The sequence below is a fragment of the Trichechus manatus genome, unplaced genomic scaffold, assembly GCF_000243295.1.
Source record: "Trichechus manatus latirostris isolate Lorelei unplaced genomic scaffold, TriManLat1.0 scaffold00009, whole genome shotgun sequence".
Classification (NCBI taxonomy): domain Eukaryota; kingdom Metazoa; phylum Chordata; class Mammalia; order Sirenia; family Trichechidae; genus Trichechus; species Trichechus manatus.
In genome coordinates, this window is record NW_004443945.1 from 4,220,669 (window position 1) to 4,244,986 (window position 24,318).

Here is a 24,318-nt window from a genome sequence, read left to right on the forward strand (position 1 = left end):
TCAGTTGATAGAAAATGAGATTAAAGTCAACAATTATACGTGAAAAATTTTTCAAATACTCATAAAGAAATGAAAATCAAAACAACAAATGTAGTGAGTTGATTGGATATGCCTCCAACAAGTATTCTGTATAAACATATACATCTAGTCTATCACAGATCTTTAAGGGTATCTTTTTCTCCTTTCCTAGATCTCCCACTTGGATTTCCAGACAGTTTCTCACCTGTTTTCATGCAGTATTGGAGCAGCAGTTTCTTCAACAGCGCAAACCATGGGAACGCGAAGATAGAATCTGCCCGTCACTCCCCTGACAGTGCTGAGCAACACTGTAATAAGTACTAAAATGGCGACGTCGAACAAGTGTCCTTGGGCCGTGTCTCTGCCTGGGGAGGCGATGTTAGGGCTGAAGGAGACAGAAGAAAAAGTGAGAGTTCCGTGGCAGAAGAGGAGGGACAGGGCTTTCCTCCAGAAGCCGGAATACTACGTGCGAAAACAAAGGGGTGTGCGAAGGCAGGGTGCCCGTGTTTATCTACAAATTGGGGGTGGGGGAGGCGCCGGGCTTGGGCGATGAGGGACTTTTCTTGCACAGATTCCTTTCCTGCCCAGGGACTGCTTTCGCCCGACAAGGAGCCTAACAATATTATTGCCACACAGGCAAGTTCACAGCGGAAAAAGACCTTCGAGTCGTCAATCTAACTTACACTTTTTTATAGAAAAATATACAGAGGACTTAGAAAAGTGAAATGACCTGTCTCAAGTCACAGCTTTGGCCAATACTGGGGCCCCGCCGGCTGGCTCAAAGATTTTCCTGCCTTGGACCCACCAGAACTGCCCAGGCAGTCAACCCACAAGTCCGCTCTCTGGACCGCGGTCCTGTTCGTCTAAGGGTGGACTACACTTCCCACAATGCCTTCAGCCTAGCCTCCCTCCCGCCGCCTGGCTGAGGGCTGTACCCACCAATAGAAAAGCAAGATTTCCAGGGGCAGTTCTCGGCCACCAATGAGCGCGGCGGTGGGCGGATCTCTCCCGTCCATTGTTCTCGGTGCCCCACCGGCTGGAGCGCTGGTGAATCCCGAGGGGCCGGGTCGTGCCCCGGGGCGCTTTTAGTCGCGTAGCAGCCGCCGGAGCAGGATCTGGTCTTCGGAGAGGTGAGCCCAGAGGGACAGGCGTGGAGCCGCGCGGGCCCAGGGGAGCAGCCCGAGGCAAGGGAATAACGGGCCTGGAGCCAGCTGTGGGCAGCCGTGCTGGGGGAGGGGCGTCGGGGGCGCCGTCCGCGTCCCGTGGGCCGCAATCACCCCGATGTACGCGCCAGGCTCGGCTCAGCGACCCGACCCGGACTCTTCTCCCTGGCAGAGAGCTCCTTGCAAATCCAACGCGGAGGCACAAGGTTGGAATTGAAAGGGGCATTCGACGACATCCCGCGCTGCCTGCTTATTTTACATACAGGGAAACTGAGGTTCAGAGGGGGCGTGACTTGCCTCGGGTCAGACAGAGAATTAGTAGCTGACTATGAACAGTTTTCCCGAGCTCTCGAATAAGAGTTCTGTTATACCTGTGTTTCTTGTAGTCATGTGGGGAAATACACGTTGAGAGCTTCGGTTTTCCCTTTCTTTTTTCTTTTTCTTTCTTCCTTTTCTCCCCACCCCGCTTTTTCCTTTTTTTTTTTTTTTTGGTGGTGGTTCTTTATGATGTTGTGATGAATTTTAAAATAATTTCTCATTGCCTTTATGATGTTTATTTTAAATCATTTGTAATTCCACCACTTGTAACATTTTGTAGAGCCCAGATTTTTTTTCCTCGTGTTTCATTTTTAAAATGAATTGAGGTCATACCGTGTCTATGGTTTTTCTGACTTGCTGTTTTTGTTTTTATCTGTTAGCTTCATATTATGAGGATTATCTTAAGTCATTAATGACTTATAATCTTTCTCAGTATAATTTTTAAAAGATATTTTTAAATACATACAGTAGAATGCACAAATCTTAAATTTCTTATATATGCTCCTGTGCAACCATTGCCAAATCAAGATATAGAATATTCCCAGGACCTCACAAGGTTCTTTTGATTCCCTTCTCAGTTAGTACCCCCTGAAGGTAGCCATTATTATTGCAGCATAGTTTTTAAATACATTGTACTGTATGGTTGTGCTGTAATTTCTTAACCATTCCCCTGCAATTAGAAATAATGCTATTGTCCTTGCAAATAAATTTCTGTTTGCAAAAATAGTTATTTTTAAGATAAAGTCCATAGGGACCAAGGCCGGATTGAGGAGTATGAACATTTTTAAAACTTCATACTTTAACATATGGTAATAATGCAGTTGAGATGTAGCCTTCCTTCCAGTGAGGCTTAAAGTGCCTTGACATCTGAAACGTTGCTAATCCTTAAGATGTCCCTGTAAGATAAGGATGGGTGTTATTATCTCCACTTAGTAGGTGGTCACAGAGGTTCAGTGTAAGTTGTCAAGGTCACTCACTCTGCAGCAAGTCTGAACTGACTTAGGACAGGATAACTCAGTCAGTCCTGTGTTCCTGCGAGGGCTTTGAATTTCTGTTACTCATTCTTGGATCTTTTTGGAAGAAGAATCCTGTACTTCTGTGTTGGTGGTGCTTTTCTTGCCATAGAGATGTTTTCAGGAATAAACCATTCCTCCTTTAAGAGGGATGAGAAACTTCTGATGGTTTGCCAATATAAGAATCACTTGGTGGCCTGAATGGGGCTAGTGTGAATTAGATCATTTTAGGACAGTCTGCTCACTGATTCTGGTTCTCTTTCTTGGTTCTCAGCAGGACTACTTGTTGAAATTTGAGGAGGGAGGTGTCTTCTCAGAGAGTGGCTGTGGAAGACTGAGGTTCAAGACTTGAAGCCCGAGTGATTGCCCCAAGAACTTAGATGATGGCTGCAGAGATGCCAAGAGTGACCACTCCCCTGAGCCCCTTGGTCCAGGTACCTCAAGAGGAAGACGAACAGGAGGAGGAGGTCACTACCATGATCCTGGAGGAAGACTCCTGGGTACAGGAAGCTGTACTGCAGGAGGATGGCCCTGAGTCCGAGCCCTTTTCCCAGAGTGCTGGCAAAGGCAGCCCCCAGGAGGAGGTGACCAGGGGGCCGCAGGGTGCGCTTGGCCGCCTTCGAGAGCTCTGTCAACGCTGGCTGAGGCCAGAGGTACACACCAAGGAGCAGATGCTGACTGTGCTGCCAAGGGAAATTCAGGCCTGGCTGCAAGAGCATCGGCCGGAAAGCAGTGAGGAGGCAGTGGCTCTGGTGGAAGACTTGACCCAGACCCTTCGAGGCAGTGGTGAGATGCAAAACCTCATAGGGAGAGGGTGGGAGCACCCCTCTGAGATGGAGGAGTATGGTGTTTGCAGAGAAAGTGGTATCCAGGACAGAACAGGGGACAGCCCCATCCCTGTCTCCTTGTTGTCAGCCTGGTAGAATGGCAGCTGTACTCTGGGGCGAGTCTGCAGGCAGTCAGCATGTTTGTCACCCTTTTAATACCCCTCTGCGTGCAGAGGCAGCTCCAGAATTTCAGTACAGGCGGGGCTTTGTGGAAGGCGGCTTAGAGAACTAGCCTTGGAGCTGCACTTGCATAATAAGCACAGTTTGTACTTATTATTATTTTTTGTGTTTACTTGGGGTAGCTTGGAAAGCTGACGGAAGTTATGGGAGGATGGGGTTGAAGACCCTATGAACCTCTCCTTGGCACCTTCACTTGCTTGTGCAATAAACATTCAAATATTAGAAGTTCCAGCAATTAGAAAAGCCACATCATTTGGTATTTTTAAAGTGGTTATTTTTATGAAACCAAGATAAATGACAAGTAAACCAGCTAATAACTAGGGACTTTTCTGTGATATAAAGTTATCCTGGGCTCTTAAAAGAGTAATTCCAAACTTGAGCTCTTTGTAACAGTTAATAAATTTGTCTCCTGTGTTACTAATTAGTTCTGGGATCCTGACATGTCACTTAACTGCTCTGTGTCTCCCTTTTGGTCTTCAGTTATAAACTGGACTCGCTTGATTACTAAGTATTGATTTCAGATCTACCTGTACCCCTAGCACCATTTCAGGACCCATGGGGAATGGCTGCCTTTGTGCTCATGAGGACTGCAGGCATTCAGAGAAAGGAGCACACAGAGGGGAGGGGAGCAGCCAATGGAGGCTTCATGGGAATGGGAAGCTGGAGAAGGAGGTTGCAGGATGGAGTAGAATTTAGAAAGGTGCAGGGCAGGGAGGAGGGTATGGCAGCCGAGAGGAGCTGTGCTAAGCAAAGGCTCCGAAGGGGGAACTAGCATAGCTTCTTTACTCAGGTGACAGTGATGAGGGTTGTCTGATAGGAATGGAAAGTGTGTTTTTAGAAAGTGGTAGGAAGGGAGCTTGGGGAAGGGGTGGAGGGAAGCTTGGACAGAATGTCATTGGCCTCAGCAGGTTCTTGAATTAGGGCCCAAGGGGCATGGGAGGAAGCTGAGTTTGATAACAGGATGTAGGTTTGATTAGAGTAGGGAGAGGCTGGAGGCAGGGGAGCAGCCAGGAAGCCACCCAATCATCCGGGCATGCAGTGATGGGGTCCGGCCGAGATGAGGGATAGCAGGGGAAGAGGAGGAGATTGGACATGTCTGAGAAAGGACTAATAGTAACAATAGCTAGTGCTTAGCAAGCTCTTTCTGTAGGCCAGGCAGTGTGCTTAGTATCTAATATGCAAAACTCACTCAGTAAACTTCACCACTTTGGGAGGGAAGCAGGATTATTATGACCAGAGAAGTTAAATGACTCCGTTAAGATCATGCAGCTAGTGCGAGGCAGAACAGAACCAGATTTGAACTCGTGTGTCTGAGGACATGGCCCATGTTCTTAAGCATTTCATCACATGTATGATGGTAAGTGAGTTCCTAGTGGGGTGTTGGGAAGAGGGGACGCACATGAGGATTAAGACAAAGGTGACTGAGAGGCATTTAGGCTGGAGGATGTGGAAGACTAGGAAGAGAAGGGAACAGAAGGAAAAGGAAGATGGCTTGAGGGCAGAGATTGTGATGACCCCCAGGGACTGGGAGATATGAGGAAAGCTGTGCTCTGCAAAAGGGACTGACAGTGACGGCCTCTTGTGAGCCCAGCCCTGTGCTGGGCATCTTACATGCCCATCTTTCTAACAGTCTTGGGAGGCAGGTGGAGTTGTCATTTTCAGATGAGGAAATGGAAGTTCAGGAAGGTTGAGCCCTTTTTTCAAGGTCACACAGCTGGTAAGTGGTGGAACCAAGATTCAAACTCAGGTCTGTTTGCCTCCACACATGTTTGGTAGATCCTAGGTTTTATTTGAAGCAGAGTACCTGATTTTCTTTGTCCTTGAACTTTTCCTTTTATTCTTCCTATTAAACAACAACAACAAAAAAGCTCTCATCCTATTTCAAAACTTGGTTTTCTTGCCTCTTGATAGATATGACAAGTTTGTAATGGACTCCAGGAGCTGTGGTCAGATACTACAGAGAGGCCAGAAGGGTAGAGGCCTGAGAGAAGGCCTGTGGAGTTGTCATTTAGCTGTAGAGATTACCAAATTGGAGGGTCAGGTCTTAGCAGGTGTCTCTAAGGTAATGACAGGTACCTACTGCAATAGCCCTCCTCACCTGGCTTGCTGCAGGAGCTTTGTGGTTTTCATCTTTTTTAAAAAAAAAAATTTATTTTTTGTTGTTGTTTTTGTTGAAAATGTGCACAGCAAAATATACACCAATTCAACAATTTCTACATGTATAATTCAGTGACATTGATTACATTCTTCTAGTTGTGCAGCCATTCTCACTCACCTTTACTGAATTATTCCTCTACCATTAACATGAATTCACTGCCCTCTAGTTTCTTCTCTAACCATTCGAGTTGCTGTTGTCAATTTGATCACATATAGATAGTTCTTTTAAAAAGCGCAGTGCTCAAGGTAGACTTTCTTAACTAATAAAGCTAAACTATTGTTTGGTTTAAAGAAGACTTCAGGGGATATTTTTGGTTTAAAGTTTAAGGATTATCTCAGGGCAATAGTTTCAGGGGTTCATCCAGCCTTAATGGCTCCATAAAGTCTGGATTCCATGAGAATTTGAAATTCTGTTCTGAATTTTCCCCCTTTTGATCAGCATTCTATAGAATCTTTGATCAAAACATTAAGTAATGGTAGTTGTGGCTTTCATCTTTCACTGGACATCTGAGATAGGGTGATCCCAGATGAGTGGGTTTGTCAGTCCTCTGACTTCTGTGTTGGTCTTTATGTTTGTTTAACAAATGCCCCTGACCTTCCTCCTGATGCTCACAGTAACCCTTTCTGACATTTCTCAACAAAAGACCCCTTGACCTCTATTCTGTTTGTCCAGCTTGGGACGTTTGGACACATTAACCCATCATAGGACTTTTCAAGGCCAGGTTAGACTGTGGTTGTTTAATGTTTGACTAACAGGCACTTCTAGGCATTTAAAGTATTATTCCCTTTAATGAACTGTGTAAAAACTAGCTATTGGCTCCACTCCCTATAACTTAGCCCTTTGGCCTCCTGACTGAATACTTACCTGAAACTTAATTAGATTCTTAATAAACATTTGTGGGATGAACGTTCGATGTATTAAAATTTTGACCGTAGGCTTTTTGAACAAGTGTTTTGTTTCTTTTTTGCCAAAAAAAATAAAAAGTAAACCATTATTCCAATTAAGATCAGACCTATATTAACAGTTCAAGTGGTAAAGCTCATTTCTATTTGCGAATCTTTCCCAAGGATGTTTTAATCCCCATAAAGCCAAACCAGTTGCCGTTGAGTAAATTCCGACTCATAGTGACCCTATAGGACAGAGTAGAACTGCCCCATAGGGTTTCCAAGGAGCGACTGGTGGATTTGAACTGCCGAACTTTTGGTTAGCAGGCAAGCTCTTGACCACTGTGCCACCAGGGCTCCTTAATCCCCATACTCAGCCCTAATTCAGGCTTTTCTCACCTGAACTCTTGCAGCAGCCTCTACTTCAGCCTCTTCTCCACTGCAGCTCTTCCAGTCCTACCAGAGTGATTGGGGCACTCTCCTGCTTAAAAATCTTATGAGTTCCGTGGTGTCTTCCAACTCAAGCATGACCTCCTTGCTCTGTTTGGAGTCCCTGGCCCTATGTGATCTGGCCCAGACCTTCCCTGCAGCCTGGCCCCTCCCCTGACCTCCTGGCTGCCGCCCCTGCTCCAGTCAGACCAGACAGTACTGTTCCTGAAACATAGTTTGTGCCTTCCAGCATTCATCTTTTGCTTCTGAATTTTTTGGCTTGAAATGGCCTTGTCCCATCTCTGTGTGATAAAACCTTAGTTGTCCTTTGTGATGCATACGCTTGGATACCCTGTCATAAAGCCATCCTTAATTCCAGTCCCTCTTTCCTGTCCTCCACTCTGTCTACCTGGGAGCATCTCCTCACCTCTGCTAGAAGTCATCTCCCCTGAAACATTTGGACTCTCCTTCTTATTTGGCTTTTTATCATGTTCCATCTTGTTTTCCTAATTATATGGACACTTGTCTTATTTTTCTTAGGAAAATAAAAGGAAACAGAAGGCAAGGACCTTGTCTTTGATTTTTTTTCCTTAACTCTCATAGTACCCAGGACAATGTCCTACACATAGTGGGAACTCAGTAAGCATTGTTGGAATGAATATGTGAATCAGTCAGCCACCTACCCACCTGCCTGTACGTGTGGAGAGGCTCATTACTCAGTTCATGAAGGAGGCAGACAGACTGCTGCCTTGTTCCAGGTTCACTGGCAGAAATGACTGACATTTGCCTTTCCTTGAGAAGGCCAGGTCAAGGCTGGCTTTTTAAAACAAAATAGGGTCAAGCTGGGGATACTTCTGAATCTGGAAAAGGAGTGGGTGTAAGACTACAACTGAGACCCAGGAAAATACGAAGGCCAGTAGGCAAGTCAGGCAGCTTAGTCAGCAATAGAGCACTTAATATTAGCCTTAATATGACACAGGTTCCGTTCTCAGAAGATTATACTTAGCAAACCTGGTTGTTGATGTTAGCTGCTGTCGAGTCGACGCTGACTCATGGCAATCCCATGTGTGCCGAGTAGAACTGCTCCATAGGGTTTTCAAGGCTGTGACCTTTTGGAAACAGATCACCAGGCCTGTCTTCTGAGGTTCCTCTGGGTGAGTTCAAATCGCCAACCTTTTAGCTAGTAGCCGAGCGCTTGACCATTTGTACCACCCAGGGACTACCACAGACTCGGTGAATACTGTCATGTTTATGCTGTTGATAAAGAGATTTTTTAAAATAGAGAACATAGCCAGGATTTAAAAACCAGAACACTTCAGTGTTTTTTCCTGGGTGATTTGGGGAATGACAACGCAGATTTCCCAGGGCATGAAGGTGTGTGCCAGTCCCATTTCTAAGATTATAAAGGCTCAAGAGATCCTCGCTACCCAGCCTGAGTATAAAATACTAGGGGGCATTTTTCACCTGGTATTATCCACCCAAAGTGCAGGCATAATGCGTGGGGCAGATAAATTTGGAAACCTCAGTTATGGTGAATCCACACTCCGGGGGAGGACAAGTGCTTGAAAGCCTCTCATGTTGTGGAGCTGGTTGTAGATGTGGACTGACCTGTGTGCTGGGCATCAGTTGTCTCCTGACAGAAAATGAACCTTTCAGGGGCCACATTTGCAAGCCTCAGGAGGCTGTTACTGGTCTTGTAGAGACCATCTCTTCAATGACACGGCCTTTCTGTTCCAACAAGATTTTTTTTTTTAAATAATATTTTATTGTGTTTTCAGTGAAAGTTTACACAGCAAATTAGGTTCCCATTTAACAATTACTACACAAATTGTAAGGAGCCCTGGTGGTGCAGTAGTTAAGTAGCTCGGCTACTAACTGAAAGGTTGGCAGTTCGAACCCACCAACTGCTCTGTGGAAGAAAGATGTGGCAGACTGCTTCCATAAAGATGACAGCTTTGGAAACCCTATGGAGCAGTTCTGTTCTGTCCTGTAGGGTTGCTGTGAGTCAGAATCAACTCAACGGCAACGAGTTTTGTTTCTTGGTTTACACATATTTTTCAGAGACATTGGTTACATGCTTCACAATGTTTTAACATTCTCAGTTCCCTTCTGGAGGTTTTACTTCCAGTAATCTGGTTTCCCTGTTCCCTTGTTCTTTCATCTTTGTAATTGTTGACCATTTGGTCTCATATAGATGATTTTCTTAAAGGTACACAGTACTCACTGGTAATATTCTTTATTTTATGAGCCAATTTGTTATTTAGCTAAAAGGTGCCTTCAGAGGGTAGTTTTGGTTCAAGTTTATGGAGTATCTCAGGACCTTAGTCTTGGGTAGTCCTCTAGTCTCAACCAGGTAATTCTGGACCTTTTAGAATTTGAGTTCTGTTCCACATTTTTCTCCCTTTCTGTCAGGATCCATCTATTGTGGCCCTGATCAGAACGATCGGTAGTAGTAGCGAGGCACCATCTAGTTCTTCTGGTCTCAGAGAAGATGAGGACATGGTTCCTATAGACTGTTACTCCTATAGACTAGTTTCTTCTCTGAGGCTTTGTTTTCTTTCTTTCTGTTTTACTCTGGACCAGTACTTGTATCTTAGATGGCAGTTTGCAAGCTTTTAAGACCTCAGGCACTGCTCACCAAATCAGGATGTAGAACACAAACTTTGTGAACTATGCCAATTGAATTATGCCAATTGATAAGTTGTCCCACGAGACTCAGGTCCTAAGACTTCAAACCCAGAAAACCAATCTTGCAAGGTGTTGGTTATGTCTAAGAAGTATCTGTAACTGTGTCCCCATGTGCTTTATTATATATATGAGAACATACATGCATGCACACACACATGTATATGCATATATATATTGCTACATGTATATATGCACAAATGTATATACACATATATACATGCATACGTACATATGTGACCACATGTTTTTTGGTGGTGGTTGCAAAATTATAAATTTTCTAACATTTACCAAAAATGTCCTTTTTTTTTGGTGTGTGTTTGTATACTTCTTAGTAACATCATTTACCTTGGTCAAGCTGTGTACACTTCATGCACATTCAATGTTACCTTTCCCATCACCAAAAATAACAAGCGTCTATTATCTAAAAGTGATTCCCCCTCTCCCTATCCACTCATCCCTGGTAACCACCAATGAACATTGGTTTTTGTATGTATACATATTTTTGTCTTTTTATAAAAATGAGATCATAAAATATTTGTCCTTTTGTGATTGACTTATTTCTCTCAGCATAATGTCCTCCAGATTCATCCACGTTAAAAGGTATTTCGAGGACTCATTATTCTTTATGGTTGCATATTTCTGTTTTGACAAGATTGACCCACATAGTTTATGTCTGGCAGCAGGGTTTCCACTCTGCCACAGGCCCATGGAAAGACTATTTATAAAAAGCGTTAGTTATCTTTATCATTGCTTACAAATTACCGACTTAAAAACCAGAAGACTTCAATGTTTTTTTTGCTGGGTGATTTGGGGAATGACAACCTAGATTTTCCAGAACAATTCTGAATTTCAAATATTTGTTCTTGTAAATAAATCATCAAAATGTCTCAAATTCCAATAGTTGGCAGCCAAGCCATACTTCACAGACGACTTCATACCTGTAAGCATCCTTGGGCCTGGGGCCAGAAATCATTTATCAAATTTTATGGCCCAATTTTTGGTTCCGAAAATATAGTCACTATAGAATTGGGACATTTTGTCCTGAACTGCTATCTAAGTGCTCTACCCAGGTTCATCCAACTTTCTGTATGAGATAAACAGAAAAATGCCTTTAGAAGCCTGGGGGCCAATATACTCATGCAGCAGCGGCCTCCCTCAAATAAGTCCAAATCAGAGTGGTTGTAACATCAGGGTGGAAGAGAAAACACTCCTAACAGATGCATTTTATCTCACAGAAACCCTATCACCCAAAAAGAAACTGCTGACATCAGAGGGGAGCAAAAGGGAAATAACTGGGTTCAAAATTGATAAATTCCTGACATAAATTCTCTGACCATTAGAACAGAGGTTCTCAAAGTGTAGAGTCCCTGGGGTTTGGGGACCATGCTTTCAGGGGACATCTAGGTCAACTGGCATAACAAAGTTTATTAAGAAAATGTTCTGCATCCTGCTTTGGTGAGTGGCGTCTGGGGTCTTAAAAGCTAGCAAGTGGCCATCTAAGATGCATCAATTGTTCCCAGCCCACCTGGAGTAAAGGAGAATGAAGTACACCAAAGACAAGGAAAGTTTTAGCCCAAGAGACAGAAAGAGCTATATAAACCAGAGACTGCATCATCTTGAGACTAGAAGAACTAGATGGTGCCTGGCTACCACCAGTGACCATCTTCACAGGGAACACAACAGAGTCCCTGATGGAGCAGGAGAAAAGTGGGGTGCAGAACTCAAATTCTAGTAAAAATACCAGACTTAATGGTCTTACTGAGACTGGAGGAACCCCAGAAAACATGGCCCCCGGAATCTCTGTCAACCCAGAGTGAAAACAATTCCCGAGGTCAGCTCTTCAGACAAAGATTAGACTGGACTATGGCACGTAAAATGATACTCGTCAAGAGTGTGCTTCTTAGCTCAAGCAGATACAAGAGACTAAATGGGCAGCTCCTGTCTGGAGGTGAGATGAGAAGGCAGAGAGGGTCGGGAGCTGGTTAAATGGACACGGGAAATCGGGTGGAAAGGAGAAGTGCGCTGTCACAGTATAGGGAGAGCAATTAGGGTCACATAACAATGTATGTATGAATTTTTGTATGAGAGACTAACTTGAATTGTAAACTTAAAGTACAACAATAAAAATAAAAAAAACTGGAGTCCCTGGGTGGTACAAATGGTTAACATGCCCAGCTGCTAACCAAAAGGTTAGTGGTACGAGTCTACTTGGAGGCACCTCGAAAGAAAGGTTTGGTGATCCACTTCCAAAAAATCAGCATTGAAAACCCTATGGGGTACAGTTCTGCTCTGACACGTGTGGTTGCCATGAGTTGGAGTCAAATGGACAGCAACTGCTGATTCTCAAAGTATAGTCCCCAAAATATCAGCATCAGCATCATCTGCGAACTGTTAAAAATACAAATTCTTGGGCCCCACCCCATACCTACTGAATCAGAAACTTTAGGGGTGGGGCCCAGCAATCTGGGTCAACAGGCCCTACAGGTGATCCTGAGCCCCGCTATAGTTTGAGAACCACTGCACTAGAGCTCTGTTCTCAAACTTGGTTGCACATTGGAATCACCTGGAGACTTAAGTCTCACACCCAGAGATTGTGATTTTCTGACTTAATTGGTGTGGAGTGTGGCCCGAGCAAGGGAGTTTTAAAAGCTCCCCAGGTGATTCTAATATGCAGCAAAGTTTTAAAACCACTGCTATAAACCAAAACCCAATCCACTGCCGTCTAATTGATTCCAACTCACAGTGCCCAGTGCTATATAGAGCCTTGTTATTCAAAGCGTGATCCATGGACCAGCATCAGCGTCACCTAGGAGCTTCTTAGAAATGTAGACTGAGTCCTACCCCAGCTCCACTGATGTAGAATCTGCATTTTCCCAAGATCCCGGGGTGATTCATGTGTATTTTGAAGTTTGAGAAGCACTGCTCTAGACTAGAGAGGAAAGGAGGTTAACAACTTCGACCTGCTCTTGACCAGCATTTGAGCCAAAGAGTCACAGCTGACTTCTCCAGCCATCCTCAGCATCACTTGGCTTTTAGTGGTCACAGGCAACAGGCCCCTGCAAAATGCTCCCTTCTGACAGCAAAGGATCATATTAAATTAATTTTTCTCAGCAAGAAGGGATGTGAGGAGGGTTGTAAATGTGTGTCTTTGTAAAGCTACAAGTCTCAGTTTCAAAATGAAATTACTTTTAATTCACTTCAATGTTCGAAATGTATACCATATAGTGCTCTTAGGAAGATGTAAGTATTCTGAAATCAAGCAGTCATAGATACTATCACTTTAAAATGGTTAGCAATCATTCATTTAAACTGATAACAGTGTTCATTGCTGTTTTTATCAGGGGTTAGTCTTTCAAGCAGCCAGATTTTGGGTGGAACAATGCTCCCAGTCATTCAGGCATGCGCAGGTTGCCCCTAGGCTGCCCTGGGCAGCACTCCAAAGGGGAGAGCCAAATTTAGGCATAACTTGTATGGGATCACTTCTGTATTTTAGATCAGTAGCGGTAGGTCACAATCAGGTGGAAGGGGCTTTACAAGGATTTTGACTCTATGATAAACACTATAAAGAGCCAAAGTTTGTGACCAGTTTATTTCATTGTTATAAATAAGTGACAGCAAATTTAAGTTCATCCCCATACTGACATCATTTGCTTTCACACTCATCCTGATATGCCTCCTGGTGTGAGGCAGAAAGAGGAGTGCTGTGGTCAGGCAGCGGAGTGCCCACAGGCCTGTGACTGGCCATGGGAGTATGCTGTGCATGTGAGTACAGAGCATGTATCAAGGGTGGGGAAGTACAAGAATCATTGGCTACGATGGCAGCTTTTGTCTACTAAGGGATAAGGAAAGAGTCCCATGGCAATTCAAGAACTGTTTGATCATTGGTTTTTGGACAGTGGCCTAAACATTGTGAAAAAAAATAAAATTGGATTTCTAGTTCACAACTTACACAGAAATAAATCCCTGCTTTTCACCTTATAAAAAATAAATTCTAGATGGATTATAGATCTATACTGTAAAAGCTCTGGAGTGACATGTAGGAGACTATTTTTATAATCTTGAGTTGTGGAAGGACTTCTTCAGCAAGTCAAAAAACTTCAGGGCTAGATTGGACTCATGAAAATACAAAAAAGTTCTTTATATAAAAAGATACCACAAAGTTAAAAGACAGTGTACAGACTGGGAGGAAATGCAACAAAGTCTACAATATCACAGACTTTGATCTACAAGAGCTTCTACAAATTCGTAAGAATAAAAGGTATAACAACAGGCAGTTTAGAAGTGAAGAAATACAAATTGTAACTGTATGAAAAGATGTTCAACCTTGTGAATGATCAGGGGAATACCCATTAAAGCAAGATACTGTTTTTTTTTTACTGTTAGACTGTCAGAAATTTAGTAGAGTGTGTTTAAGAATTCTTTCTGAGCATTTATTCACTTAATCTTTTATAATCAAGTTAAGAATTTTTCTGAAAAATAAGTAATGTGTCACTTATTTTAAACTTGCTAAAGTACATAAAATTATACATAAGAACTACGTATATATTCTTCAGAGCCTGTCCCAGGGACAGACTTTTAACAATCTGCTTATATCTTCCAAAACCAGAATTTAGTCACAGGCAAGTAAGTATAGGTAACACTCCTTCTTAATAAGTGGGTAATTAAGTGTTGTATCCAAGAAGAAGCTTGTTAATTGTGTTTACAATAAAGCATATGAATAAATAAAATTGATTGATATTGTACAGATAACTGTTAGGTCTGTTAGAACAGCATTCCCATCTGGGCCAAATGTCACCTTCTCAGAGAGGTCCTCCTTGCCCTAAAGTCTGAAGGTGCCTTCGGTCATTCGTTTGTACATTGCCCTGTGATGCACATCACCCTGTCTTGTACAACCATCTAAAGTGATCGTATTATCACTTATCACTTCTCCCCATTAGAGTGTCAGCTCCTTGAGGGCAGGGACTTTTCCTGACTGCTGGATCGCCAGTGTCTTTCAGTTTGCCTGCAGTGTGTACTTAATACATATTTGTTGAGCGAATGAATGTAGAATGTATATTATGTGAGGTTCATCAACTTTCAGACAGCATAGTCCAAAGCCCTTGTTTTAAAGTCTCTGCATAAATAAGGTGGCTTCTCCCTCACTTCAGTAGTTCTGGGGAAGATCAATAATAGTTAGAAAATTAGACTCTTTCTTTCTTACTTCCTTAATGCTTGACTCATCTCTGAGTTTTCTCCATTGGAGATTCAGGCCTTCCAACCATTTGGTCACAAGCCTGCATCCTCAGAAGCCCACGTCCCTATTTCTACTCACATTTACAAAATATGGTCATCCTGACATTTGGAATAGCAAACACTATTTCTATCAGTAAACTTCCTTTTTTAAAAAATATTCCTAACTCCTACCATCTCATCCCATGTCCACTCATCCATGTTGGTGACAGTATTCCCCTTGGACCTGACCAAAACTATTTCTGAGTTTGTATTTTCTTAATTGGGCACCAATAAATAAAGCAGAGAATCACCTGGACTCAGGTGTATTCTACTTCATACTCTTTTGATTTCACAGGTGCCAGCCTTTCTTGAGAAGCTTGGAAAGGGCCAGGGATCCCGTGTCTTTCCCAGCTCAGTGACTTTTCCCATTTGGAGGATTTTGTTCAGGCAGTTCACCTGAAGGGCCATTCTTTCCTATCCTTTAGAATGGCCGCTGTACCTCTCTGTTATCAGAGGTCCACTTCTAAAGAACTCCCAACCTTTCTTGGGTCTTCCCTGGAATATAACAGTCTTGCATAGTTGTCTATGTAAAGAAAGATAGGGCTCGTCCTTAAGTAGCAGACAATGAGGGCTGTTGGGTCTGGATTCTGCTGAGAAGGGCCTCTGTAATGAGGTGATGGAAGATAATCACACCAAATTAAGTAACACATTTAAAGGCTCCCAGGTTATGAAAGAATTATCTTACTTTCATCTACTAGTGCAATACTGTTTTTTATTTTTTACATTTAAATCTCTGATCCAGTTGGGATTTGTTCTAGTATGGCTCCAACTTGACTTTTTCCATTTGGCATAACTAGTTGTTTCAGCATTATTTATTGGATGTTAGGTCTTTCCCTCATGGATTTGAGACGTTACCCTTAGGATATGCTAAGTTCCCACAGGCATTATATAGATTCTGTTTCCTGCTCACTGGTCCACCTGTTCATGTGCCACCTATGTTACATTCTGAATTCATATGTATGTTGAGGCTGTTTTTGGAGTTTTCTGTTTCATTGGTCTGATTGTCTATTAATGTTTTCATTATTGAGGTTTTATAATATATTTTAACATCTGGCAGAGAGTTTCTCTCCTCCTTACCCCCCTGATTTCAGTCAGTAATCTTCCTTAATGTTTATTTTTGTCCTATTAAAGGTGCTTATACTTCATTTAAGGAGCCCTGGTGGTGCAGTGGTTAAGTGCTTGGCTGCTAACCAAAAGTTTGGTGGTTCAAACCCACCAGCTGTGGGAGAAAAGACCTGACAATCTGCTCTCATAAAGATTACAGCCTTGGAAACCCCATGGGGCAGTTCTATTCTGTCCTATAGGTTTGCTGTGAGTCAGAATTGACTTGACGGCAATGGGTTATGCTTCTTTTACGTGATTTGCCAATTTTAGATGATACCCTTTGGCTTTCAGGTGTTACAGATGAGGTAATCAACAAATACATCCCATATCCCACATTCTTCCCTCCATATACCCCAATTTTTGTTAGTGTGTCATTTCTGCATTGCTGTATAACATACACATTCTCTTTTATTACCCTAATTTCCACAATAGTTTTAGTCTTTTTTAAAGTTAAATGATTAGGTGTTCATCCTTAATCCTTTTGCTCTTGTGTCCCCTTTATCCCTTGGTTAACTAAAGTCCATCTCCTAGTAGTTTCTTCAAGATGGGCTCATAGGCTGAGATCACAATAGAGGGTCCTGGACACAGTGGGAGAAAAATGTAGAACAAAATTGAAATTCACAAAATAACAGACTTACTGGTCTGACAGAGACTGGAGGAACCCCCGAGACTATGGTCCCCAGACACCCTTCTAACTCAGAACTGAAGCCACTCCCAACATTCACCTTTCAGCCAAATATTAGGTAGGCCTATAAGACAAACAATAACACTCCTGAGGAACATGCTTCTTACACCAATCAAGTATATGAGGTGAAATGGGCAACACCTACTCAAAAGCAAAGCCGAGAAGGCAGGAAAACTGGACAAATGGAAACAGGGAAACTGGGGTGGAAAGAGGGAGAGTGCTGACACGTTGTGGGGATTTCAGCCAGTCTCACGAAACAATTTGTGTATAAATTTTTGAATGAGAAACTAATTTGCTCTGTAAACTTTCACCTAAAGCACAATAAAACGTTAAAAAAAAAGGAGGGGGGCTCATAGGAACAACATTCCATGAATTTGTGTATGTTTAAAGCTGTTTGCTTATAGACATCTATACTGGAAGGACAGTTTTGTTGAACATAAAATCCTTGGCATACATTTTTTTTTCTTGGTTATCTTACAGATACTGCTCCACTGTCTGTAGACATTTAATGTTACTGTAGAGAAATCTCAGGCCAGCCAGTTTTCTTCTCTCTTAGAAGTGATTTGATCTTTTTGCCTTGTTGTCTACCTACCTCATTATTAACCATTCTGGATTAGTTTTCCTTGGCACGCATTATACCTTTTAAGTTTTCTTATATAGGGTCGCTATAAGTCAGAACTGACTCGACAGCAAGGTTTTATATCTTTTTAGATTATATCTTTAAGGATTTGTTCTATTCCATTGTTTTAGTTTTCTCTCTTTCAGGAGTCCAGCTATATATGTTTGATTTTCCTTTTGCCTAACTTCTGTTTCAATCATTCTCTTAACCTCCTTCTTTGTTTCCATTTCATTTTATTGTTTTTCTCATTTGAACCCTCTTTGTTCCTTAGTGTGCTTTCCAAGGTGATAATTTTCCTTTGTGCTTCTTCCCATTTTGTCTACATTTCTCTGGATTTTTCCTCTCTTCTTTCCTGAGTTCTGCCAGCTTACATTCCCTCTCTTCCAGTTGTCTTACCATCCCTTCCTCAAGTTCTACTTTATAGTCTTTTCTTCAAAGAGGTGGTTGTTTCATTTAACTTTTTTTCAATGTATGGAAAATGGTCACTTTTTGCAATAACAATAATTCCGATGATTAATGTGAGGGAGTGAAAGGCTCTCTCCTTCTCTGCATTACAGAAAGACAGCTTCCTGTGTATATGGCTTATCTGTGTGGTTCTGGGGGTAGCCTCACCTCCTTTGCTTCTCTGAAGCAAAGAAGCCATCCTGGCTTACCCCACTTCCCAGACGCACTGTTGCACTTGAGGGCAAGTCCCTTGCCTTCAGGAAGTGATTTTCTGCCGGACCTTTCTGAGATCTATCACTGCTGACCTCCTCACTCCTACTCTCCAGGCTTGTTCTTACCACTTCCTCCCTCACAGCTTCTGCCCAATCTCTGCTGTTTTTGGAAGCCCCTTTCCTAATTTCAAGGAAAATGAAGTTTGGGGTTTTGTTTGTTTGCTTTCCCTGTTGCTTCTGCACTCATAGCAGAACGTAACAGCTCTTCTGATGTTAAAGCAGTGAAAACCCCTATTAGCTAAAATTAAATGAGAAGTAGTAGTTAAAATTAGAAAATCTCTGAATGGATATATGCACTGTTAGTCACTAACCCTAACTAATGACCTTATTCAGAAGAGAACAATGACTGAAGTCATCAAATTATTTTGGCTCATGTTAGCTTGCTGAAAATAAATCAGGGCATTGGCCAGGAGGTCCTTATCAAAGAGATATGGTAGCAGAGCTCTGTGCTGGAAACTTGAAGAAAACTGTCTTCCAGGAAGTTGAGAAAGGCACAGAAGTCCTGGCCCTGGCCAAGTGGGAGCATGCATTGCCCCCCCTCATGTCTGTATCCAGCCCCTGGAGATCTAGGGAGTGGGGCCAAAGGACAGTGATCTGAGCCCAGAGATTACCTACCAGCAACAATGTATGTCAGTTTGAACATTCAGCGTAATCATATGTTTATTTGCAAGTTTATATAAGATCTGATCTTGACTAAAGCATAAGCCCTGCCTGACAGAGGCATGTAAAATTTTATCGTGCCCATATCTGACAATTGACATTTACTTACGGAAACTAGTTATCACCGGCTCAAGCATCTAACCTTAAATAAACAATTTGTTAGCTTTAATAATAGAAATGTTGTTAGGATTCTGTATAATTATTTCACTAAATGTCTTTCCTGCTATGGATGGAACTGCTTTCTCAGCAAGTCTCATATAAGGTCTTAGGGATAATAAGGCTATCATAAGGTGATCATATTCATCAATAAAAGCATCAATTTTTGTACACTCTATGGTATTCAAATTCCAAAGGATCGAGACACCTCACAGAAATAAAGTACAAGGAAATTATAGTCAAAAAATAATGGGAGGAAAAAATGAAATGAAAGGACACAAAATGCATGCTGTAAAAAATATGTAGTATTCTTGCTCTGAACTTCCGGCTCCGAGCGTCCAAGCAGGCAAGACAAAGAGGGAACCACAACCAGCGGCACGAGACAAACACAAACCAGTCATTCAGAAGAGCAGCTGTTTTTGGTATTGAGGTCAGAGGGATATTTCCTCCTTGGGCTCATAAAGAGGTATATTGTGTGCTATAAACAATGTCAACAACAACTTCCTGGCAGCACTGATATTCCTGACAGCCATTTATTTCTAATGACACTTACTTCTTACAGTTACTTCACTGCCAGCCAAGGCCAGTAAACCACCACACAGTTCAATAAACACAGCTCTGCCAAGGGTCAGAACAGTGTGATCAGGTGCACAGCTCTCTACTGGTCTGACGTAATCCTGGAACAGATTTTAGAGTCGCTAGTCTGAGGAGCCCTGGTGGCACAGTGGTTAAGCACTTAGCGGCTAGAAAGGTCAGTGGTTCAAACCCACCAGCGGCTTCACGGGAAAAAGATGTGGCTGTCTGCTTCCATAAAGATTACAGCCTTGGATCAAATGTGGGTTGGCCCATAGTAAGTTTAGCTTAATAAATGGTGGCTACAACAATAATTACTGATGGGGAAAGAGAAACTTGAACAGCCAAGAGCCTGAAGTAACTATGAGTCCAAAGATCTCATGAAGTGGGAGTGATGACCCAAGGGCGCAGGAGGTTAGGGTCAAAAAGTAGGATGTGATAGTTTAAGGGCTTTTTGGAGGATGAGAGCAGTTTTAGGTTATATAAGAGTCCTAATGGTGGCTATATGAGTAGTAAACACAGTAAAGAGGGCATAAAGCTCATTGAAACATAAAAGGTAACTAACAAGGCCAAGAGGCTGAGGCTATGTCTTTGATTGGGAAATCCACGTGGACATTGTGGGGTGAAGAATTACTTTGCCCAAAGAATTTGGTCTTTGTCCCAGGTTCCTGAAATGTAACCCCTAAACCCCTGGAATTTCCTTAGTGATTGGAGTATCTTTGTTATTTGTGATGAACTCCAGAGTTCACCTCCAGGGACTGATTATCCAATAAGCAAGGTTAACGCATGGGCTTACTTGTGCTTACTTGCGATCTGTGGTGCACAATTTCACATGGGTTTCACCACATCAAAGATGAAGTTGTGCGCCACAGATTCGTAAGTAAGCACAAGTAAGCCTGTGTGCACCTTGCTTAATGTAAGCTGATGCGTGCCTTACTTACTGGTTAATCTGCCCCTGTTCACCTCATAGTTTACACTAACAAGGTGACTCAGGGTGTGGAATTCAGAGACCTACCATGTGATACCATGGTAGGGAAGAGAAGGGAACTGGAGATTTAGTTCAGTCACATGGGCAGTGAATCAATTTATCATTCCTATGTAATGAAGCCCTGATAAAAACTCTGGACACTGAAGCTCAGGTGAGCTTCCTGAATGGTGATAGACATCAATGCACAGGAGAGTAACGTGTCTTTGGGAACATGGAGGCTCTGCATTGAAGTTCTTCCTAGACTTTACCCCATGCATCTCTTCTTTTGTATTCTTTATAATAAAACTGTAATTGTAAGTAAAAAAACAGAAAAAAAAGATTACAGCCTTGGGAACTCTATGAGGCAGTTCTACTCTGTCCTATAGGGTTGCTATGAGTCGGAATTGACTTGACGGCAGTGGGTTTGGTTTTTTCGGTTTTAGTCTAAGGAAGGAGCCCTGGTTGCACTATGGTTAAGTACTCAGCTGCTAACCAGAAGATCAGTATTTCGAACCCACCAGCTGCTCCTCAGGAGAAAAGACCTGGCAATCTGCTCCTGTAAACATTACAGCCTAGGAAACTCTATGGGGCAGTTCTACTCTCTACTCTGTCATATAGGGTCACTATGAGTCAGAATCGACTCAGTGGCACCCAGCAGCAGTCTAAGGAAGGGGCTGCATATCCTTCTAGCAGTCCTCTCTAATGATTTCTTTCACCCAAGTGTTTAATAAGTACTGAGGAGCAGAGAGTTTGACAAGTTCCTGGAAAGTAGATATTTTGTATTACCAGTCAAGGGTGTCTCTGTAAACTCCCACTGCAGACAAATTGGAGGACTCTGAACTGCCCACCTAATTGTTTCTGGTCCTCTGCATAGACACCTGCAGTCCTGGATGTAGGCCCTGTCACCTTGTCTCTGTCTTACTTAAATGCCAAATAATGAGATTACAAACACCAGACAGATTTTAATGCAAAAGATTTATTGCTCCTTTTGTAAGGAGACTGAGTTTTAGGGAAATTTCTGTGGTACCAATAAAAATCTCTTTCATTCATTCATCCAATTTAATTGAGCACCTACTATGCACCAGGCAGGAGTCCCTGGATGATGCAAATGGTTAATGCAGTTGGCTGCTAACCACAAGGTTGTAGGTTCAAGTCCACCCAGAGGCACCTCAGAAGAAATGCCTGGCCATCTACGTCCATAAAATCAGTCACTGAAAACCCTATGGAGCACAATTGTACTCTGACATATTTGGGGTTGCCACAAGGTTTCAACTGGTTATGCACCAGGTGCCATGCTGAATGTTGGGGGTCATTGTATACCCTGTTGCTTTCCTTTGATTAGCAGTTTCAAATTCCCACCTGTCTTAGTTATCTAGTGCAGCTACAACAGAAATACTGCACGTGGATGGCTTTAACAAATAGAAATTTATTTTCTCACAGTTTAGGAGGCAAGAAGTCCGAATTCAGAATGCCAGCTTTAGGGGAAGGCCTTCTCTCTGTGGAGGAAGGTCCTTGTCCCTTCAGCTTCTGCTTTCTGGTTCCTTGGCTATCTCCATGTGTCTTGGCATCTGTCTTACCCCATCTCTGCTTCTAGCTTGCTTGTTTAATCTCTTTATATCTCAAAAGAGATTGACTCAAGATACAACTTACGCTAATCATGCTTAATTAACATAACAAACACAACCCATTCCCAAATGGGATTATAACCACAGGCATAGAGGTTAGGATTTACAACACATGTTTTTGGGGGACACAATTCAATCTATAATGCCACCTGACTTCATTGCCCAGTGAAGAAACATGTAGAGAGATAACCCAAATCTTTACTTGGAAATTCTGGGTAGTTACTACAAATGTGTGAGGCCTAGCAACTAGATAACCAAGGAGAAGGAAATAAACCTGGTTTTAAAAAGTTTTGAGGATTTCCTAGCCTCTTTATTTTCACTATGAGCCCTGATGGTGCAGTGGTTAAAAACGCTCTGCTGCTAACTGAAAGGTTGGTGGTTCGAACTTATCAGCCACTCAGCAGAAGATGGATGTGGCAGTCTGCTTCTGTAAAGATTTATAGCCTTGGAAATCCTATGTGGTGGTTGTACTCTGTCCTGTAGGGTCTCTATGAGTCAGAATCAAGTTGATGGCAGTGGATTTGGTTATTTTCAATAGTAGTTTAATTAAAAATTTCATTTTTGGTTTCCTTTTCTCATCATGGAGCATAGTGGTTAAGAGCTCAGCTGTTAACCAAAAAGATTGGCAGTTCAAATCCACCAGCCACTCGTTGGAAACCCAATGGGGGCAGTTCTACTTTGTCCTGTAGGGTAGCTATGAATCGGAATCGACTTGATGGCAATGGGTTTTCTCATCATATTTAGGGAATTGAGTATAAATGGTATGTTTTTCTTCATTATTTCAGATTTTGAGATCCAGAGTGAAAATGGGGAGAACTCTCATCAAGACATGTTTGAGGAAGTTGAATCACATGAGATGTTCTCGGAAATGCCTGAAGGGGAAGGCATTCAGCAATGCGATTGGGAAAGTGACTTTGAGAGAGACTGTGGCTCTAGGAGGCCCCAGGGAAACGTACCAGGTGAGGACTGTGTAGAGATGCCATCCCAGGGCAGGGAAGTTGGACAGCTCATAGGCCTTCAGGGTACCTACCTGAGTGAGAAGCCCTATGAATGTCCTCAGTGTGGGAAAACCTTCAGCCGGAAATCTCATCTAATCACACACGAGCGGACCCACACGGGAGAGAAATACTACAAATGTGACGAATGTGGAAAGAGCTTTAGTGATGGTTCAAACTTTAGTAGACACCAAACTACTCACACTGGGGAGAAACCTTATAAATGCAGGGATTGTGGGAAAAGCTTTAGCCGGAGTGCAAACCTTATAACCCACCAGAGGATCCACACAGGAGAGAAACCCTTTCAGTGTGCTGAGTGTGGAAAGAGTTTCAGCAGGAGTCCCAACCTCATTGCTCATCAGCGAACCCACACGGGAGAGAAGCCATACTCATGCCCCAAGTGTGGAAAGAGCTTCGGCAACCGGTCCAGCCTTAATACACATCAGGGAATCCACACTGGAGAAAAGCCCTATGAATGTAAAGAATGTGGTGAAAGCTTTAGTTACAACTCCAACCTAATTAGACACCAGAGAGTCCACACAGGAGAGAAGCCGTACAAATGCACGGACTGTGGGCAGAGGTTCAGTCAGAGCTCAGCTCTCATCACTCACCGGAGAACTCACACAGGAGAGAAGCCCTATCAGTGCAGTGAGTGTGGGAAAAGCTTTAGCCGCAGCTCCAATCTGGCCACACACCGGAGAACCCACATGGTGGAGAAGCCCTACAAGTGTGGGGAGTGTGGCAAGACTTTCAGCCAGAGCTCCAGTCTGATCGCACACCAGGGGATGCACACAGGAGAGAAGCCCTATGAGTGCCTGACATGTGGGGAGAGCTTTAGCTGGAGCTCCAACCTCATCAAGCACCAGAGGATCCATACTGGAGAGAAACCCTACAAGTGTGGCGAGTGTGGGAAATGCTTCAGCCAGCGCTCCCAGCTGGTGGTACACCAGCGGACCCACACAGGCGAGAAGCCCTACAAATGCCTCATGTGCGGCAAAAGTTTCAGCCGGGGCTCCATTCTTGTCATGCACCAGCGAGCCCACCTGGGAGACAAGCCCTACAGGTGTCCCGAGTGTGGGAAAGGCTTTAGCTGGAATTCGGTTCTCATTATACACCAGCGAATCCACACAGGGGAGAAGCCCTACAAGTGCCCGGAGTGTGGCAAAGGCTTCAGCAATAGCTCCAATTTTATTACACATCAGAGAACTCACATGAAAGAGAAACTTTATTGAAGTGGCAAAGAGAGAAACTTTGGGGTGCGGGGACTGG

The 24,318-nt window shown here is 43.0% G+C and overlaps 1 protein-coding gene across 1 annotated transcript; it reads left to right on the forward strand.

Annotated features, from left to right (window-relative positions):
• Positions 1-1,030: 1,030 nt before the first annotated feature.
• On the forward strand, positions 1,031-24,318 carry ZSCAN2 (zinc finger and SCAN domain containing 2). Its single transcript, XM_004370656.3, has 3 exons — positions 1,031-1,148; positions 2,787-3,298; positions 22,840-24,318. The coding sequence occupies exons 2-3, from the start codon at positions 2,893-2,895 to the stop codon at positions 24,279-24,281; spliced, it is 1,848 nt and encodes a 615-aa protein (XP_004370713.1). The 5' UTR covers positions 1,031-1,148; positions 2,787-2,892; the 3' UTR covers positions 24,282-24,318.

Bases quoted from the DNA above. Each gene is read 5' to 3' on its own strand.
- ZSCAN2 (XM_004370656.3), top strand. From the start codon at position 2,893: ATGATGGCTGCAGAGATGCCAAGAGTGACCACTCCCCTGAGCCCCTTG. The intron at 3,299-22,839 runs GTGAGATGCAAA...TCATTATTTCAG, and splicing joins CCAGACCCTTCGAGGCAGTG to ATTTTGAGATCCAGAGTGAA.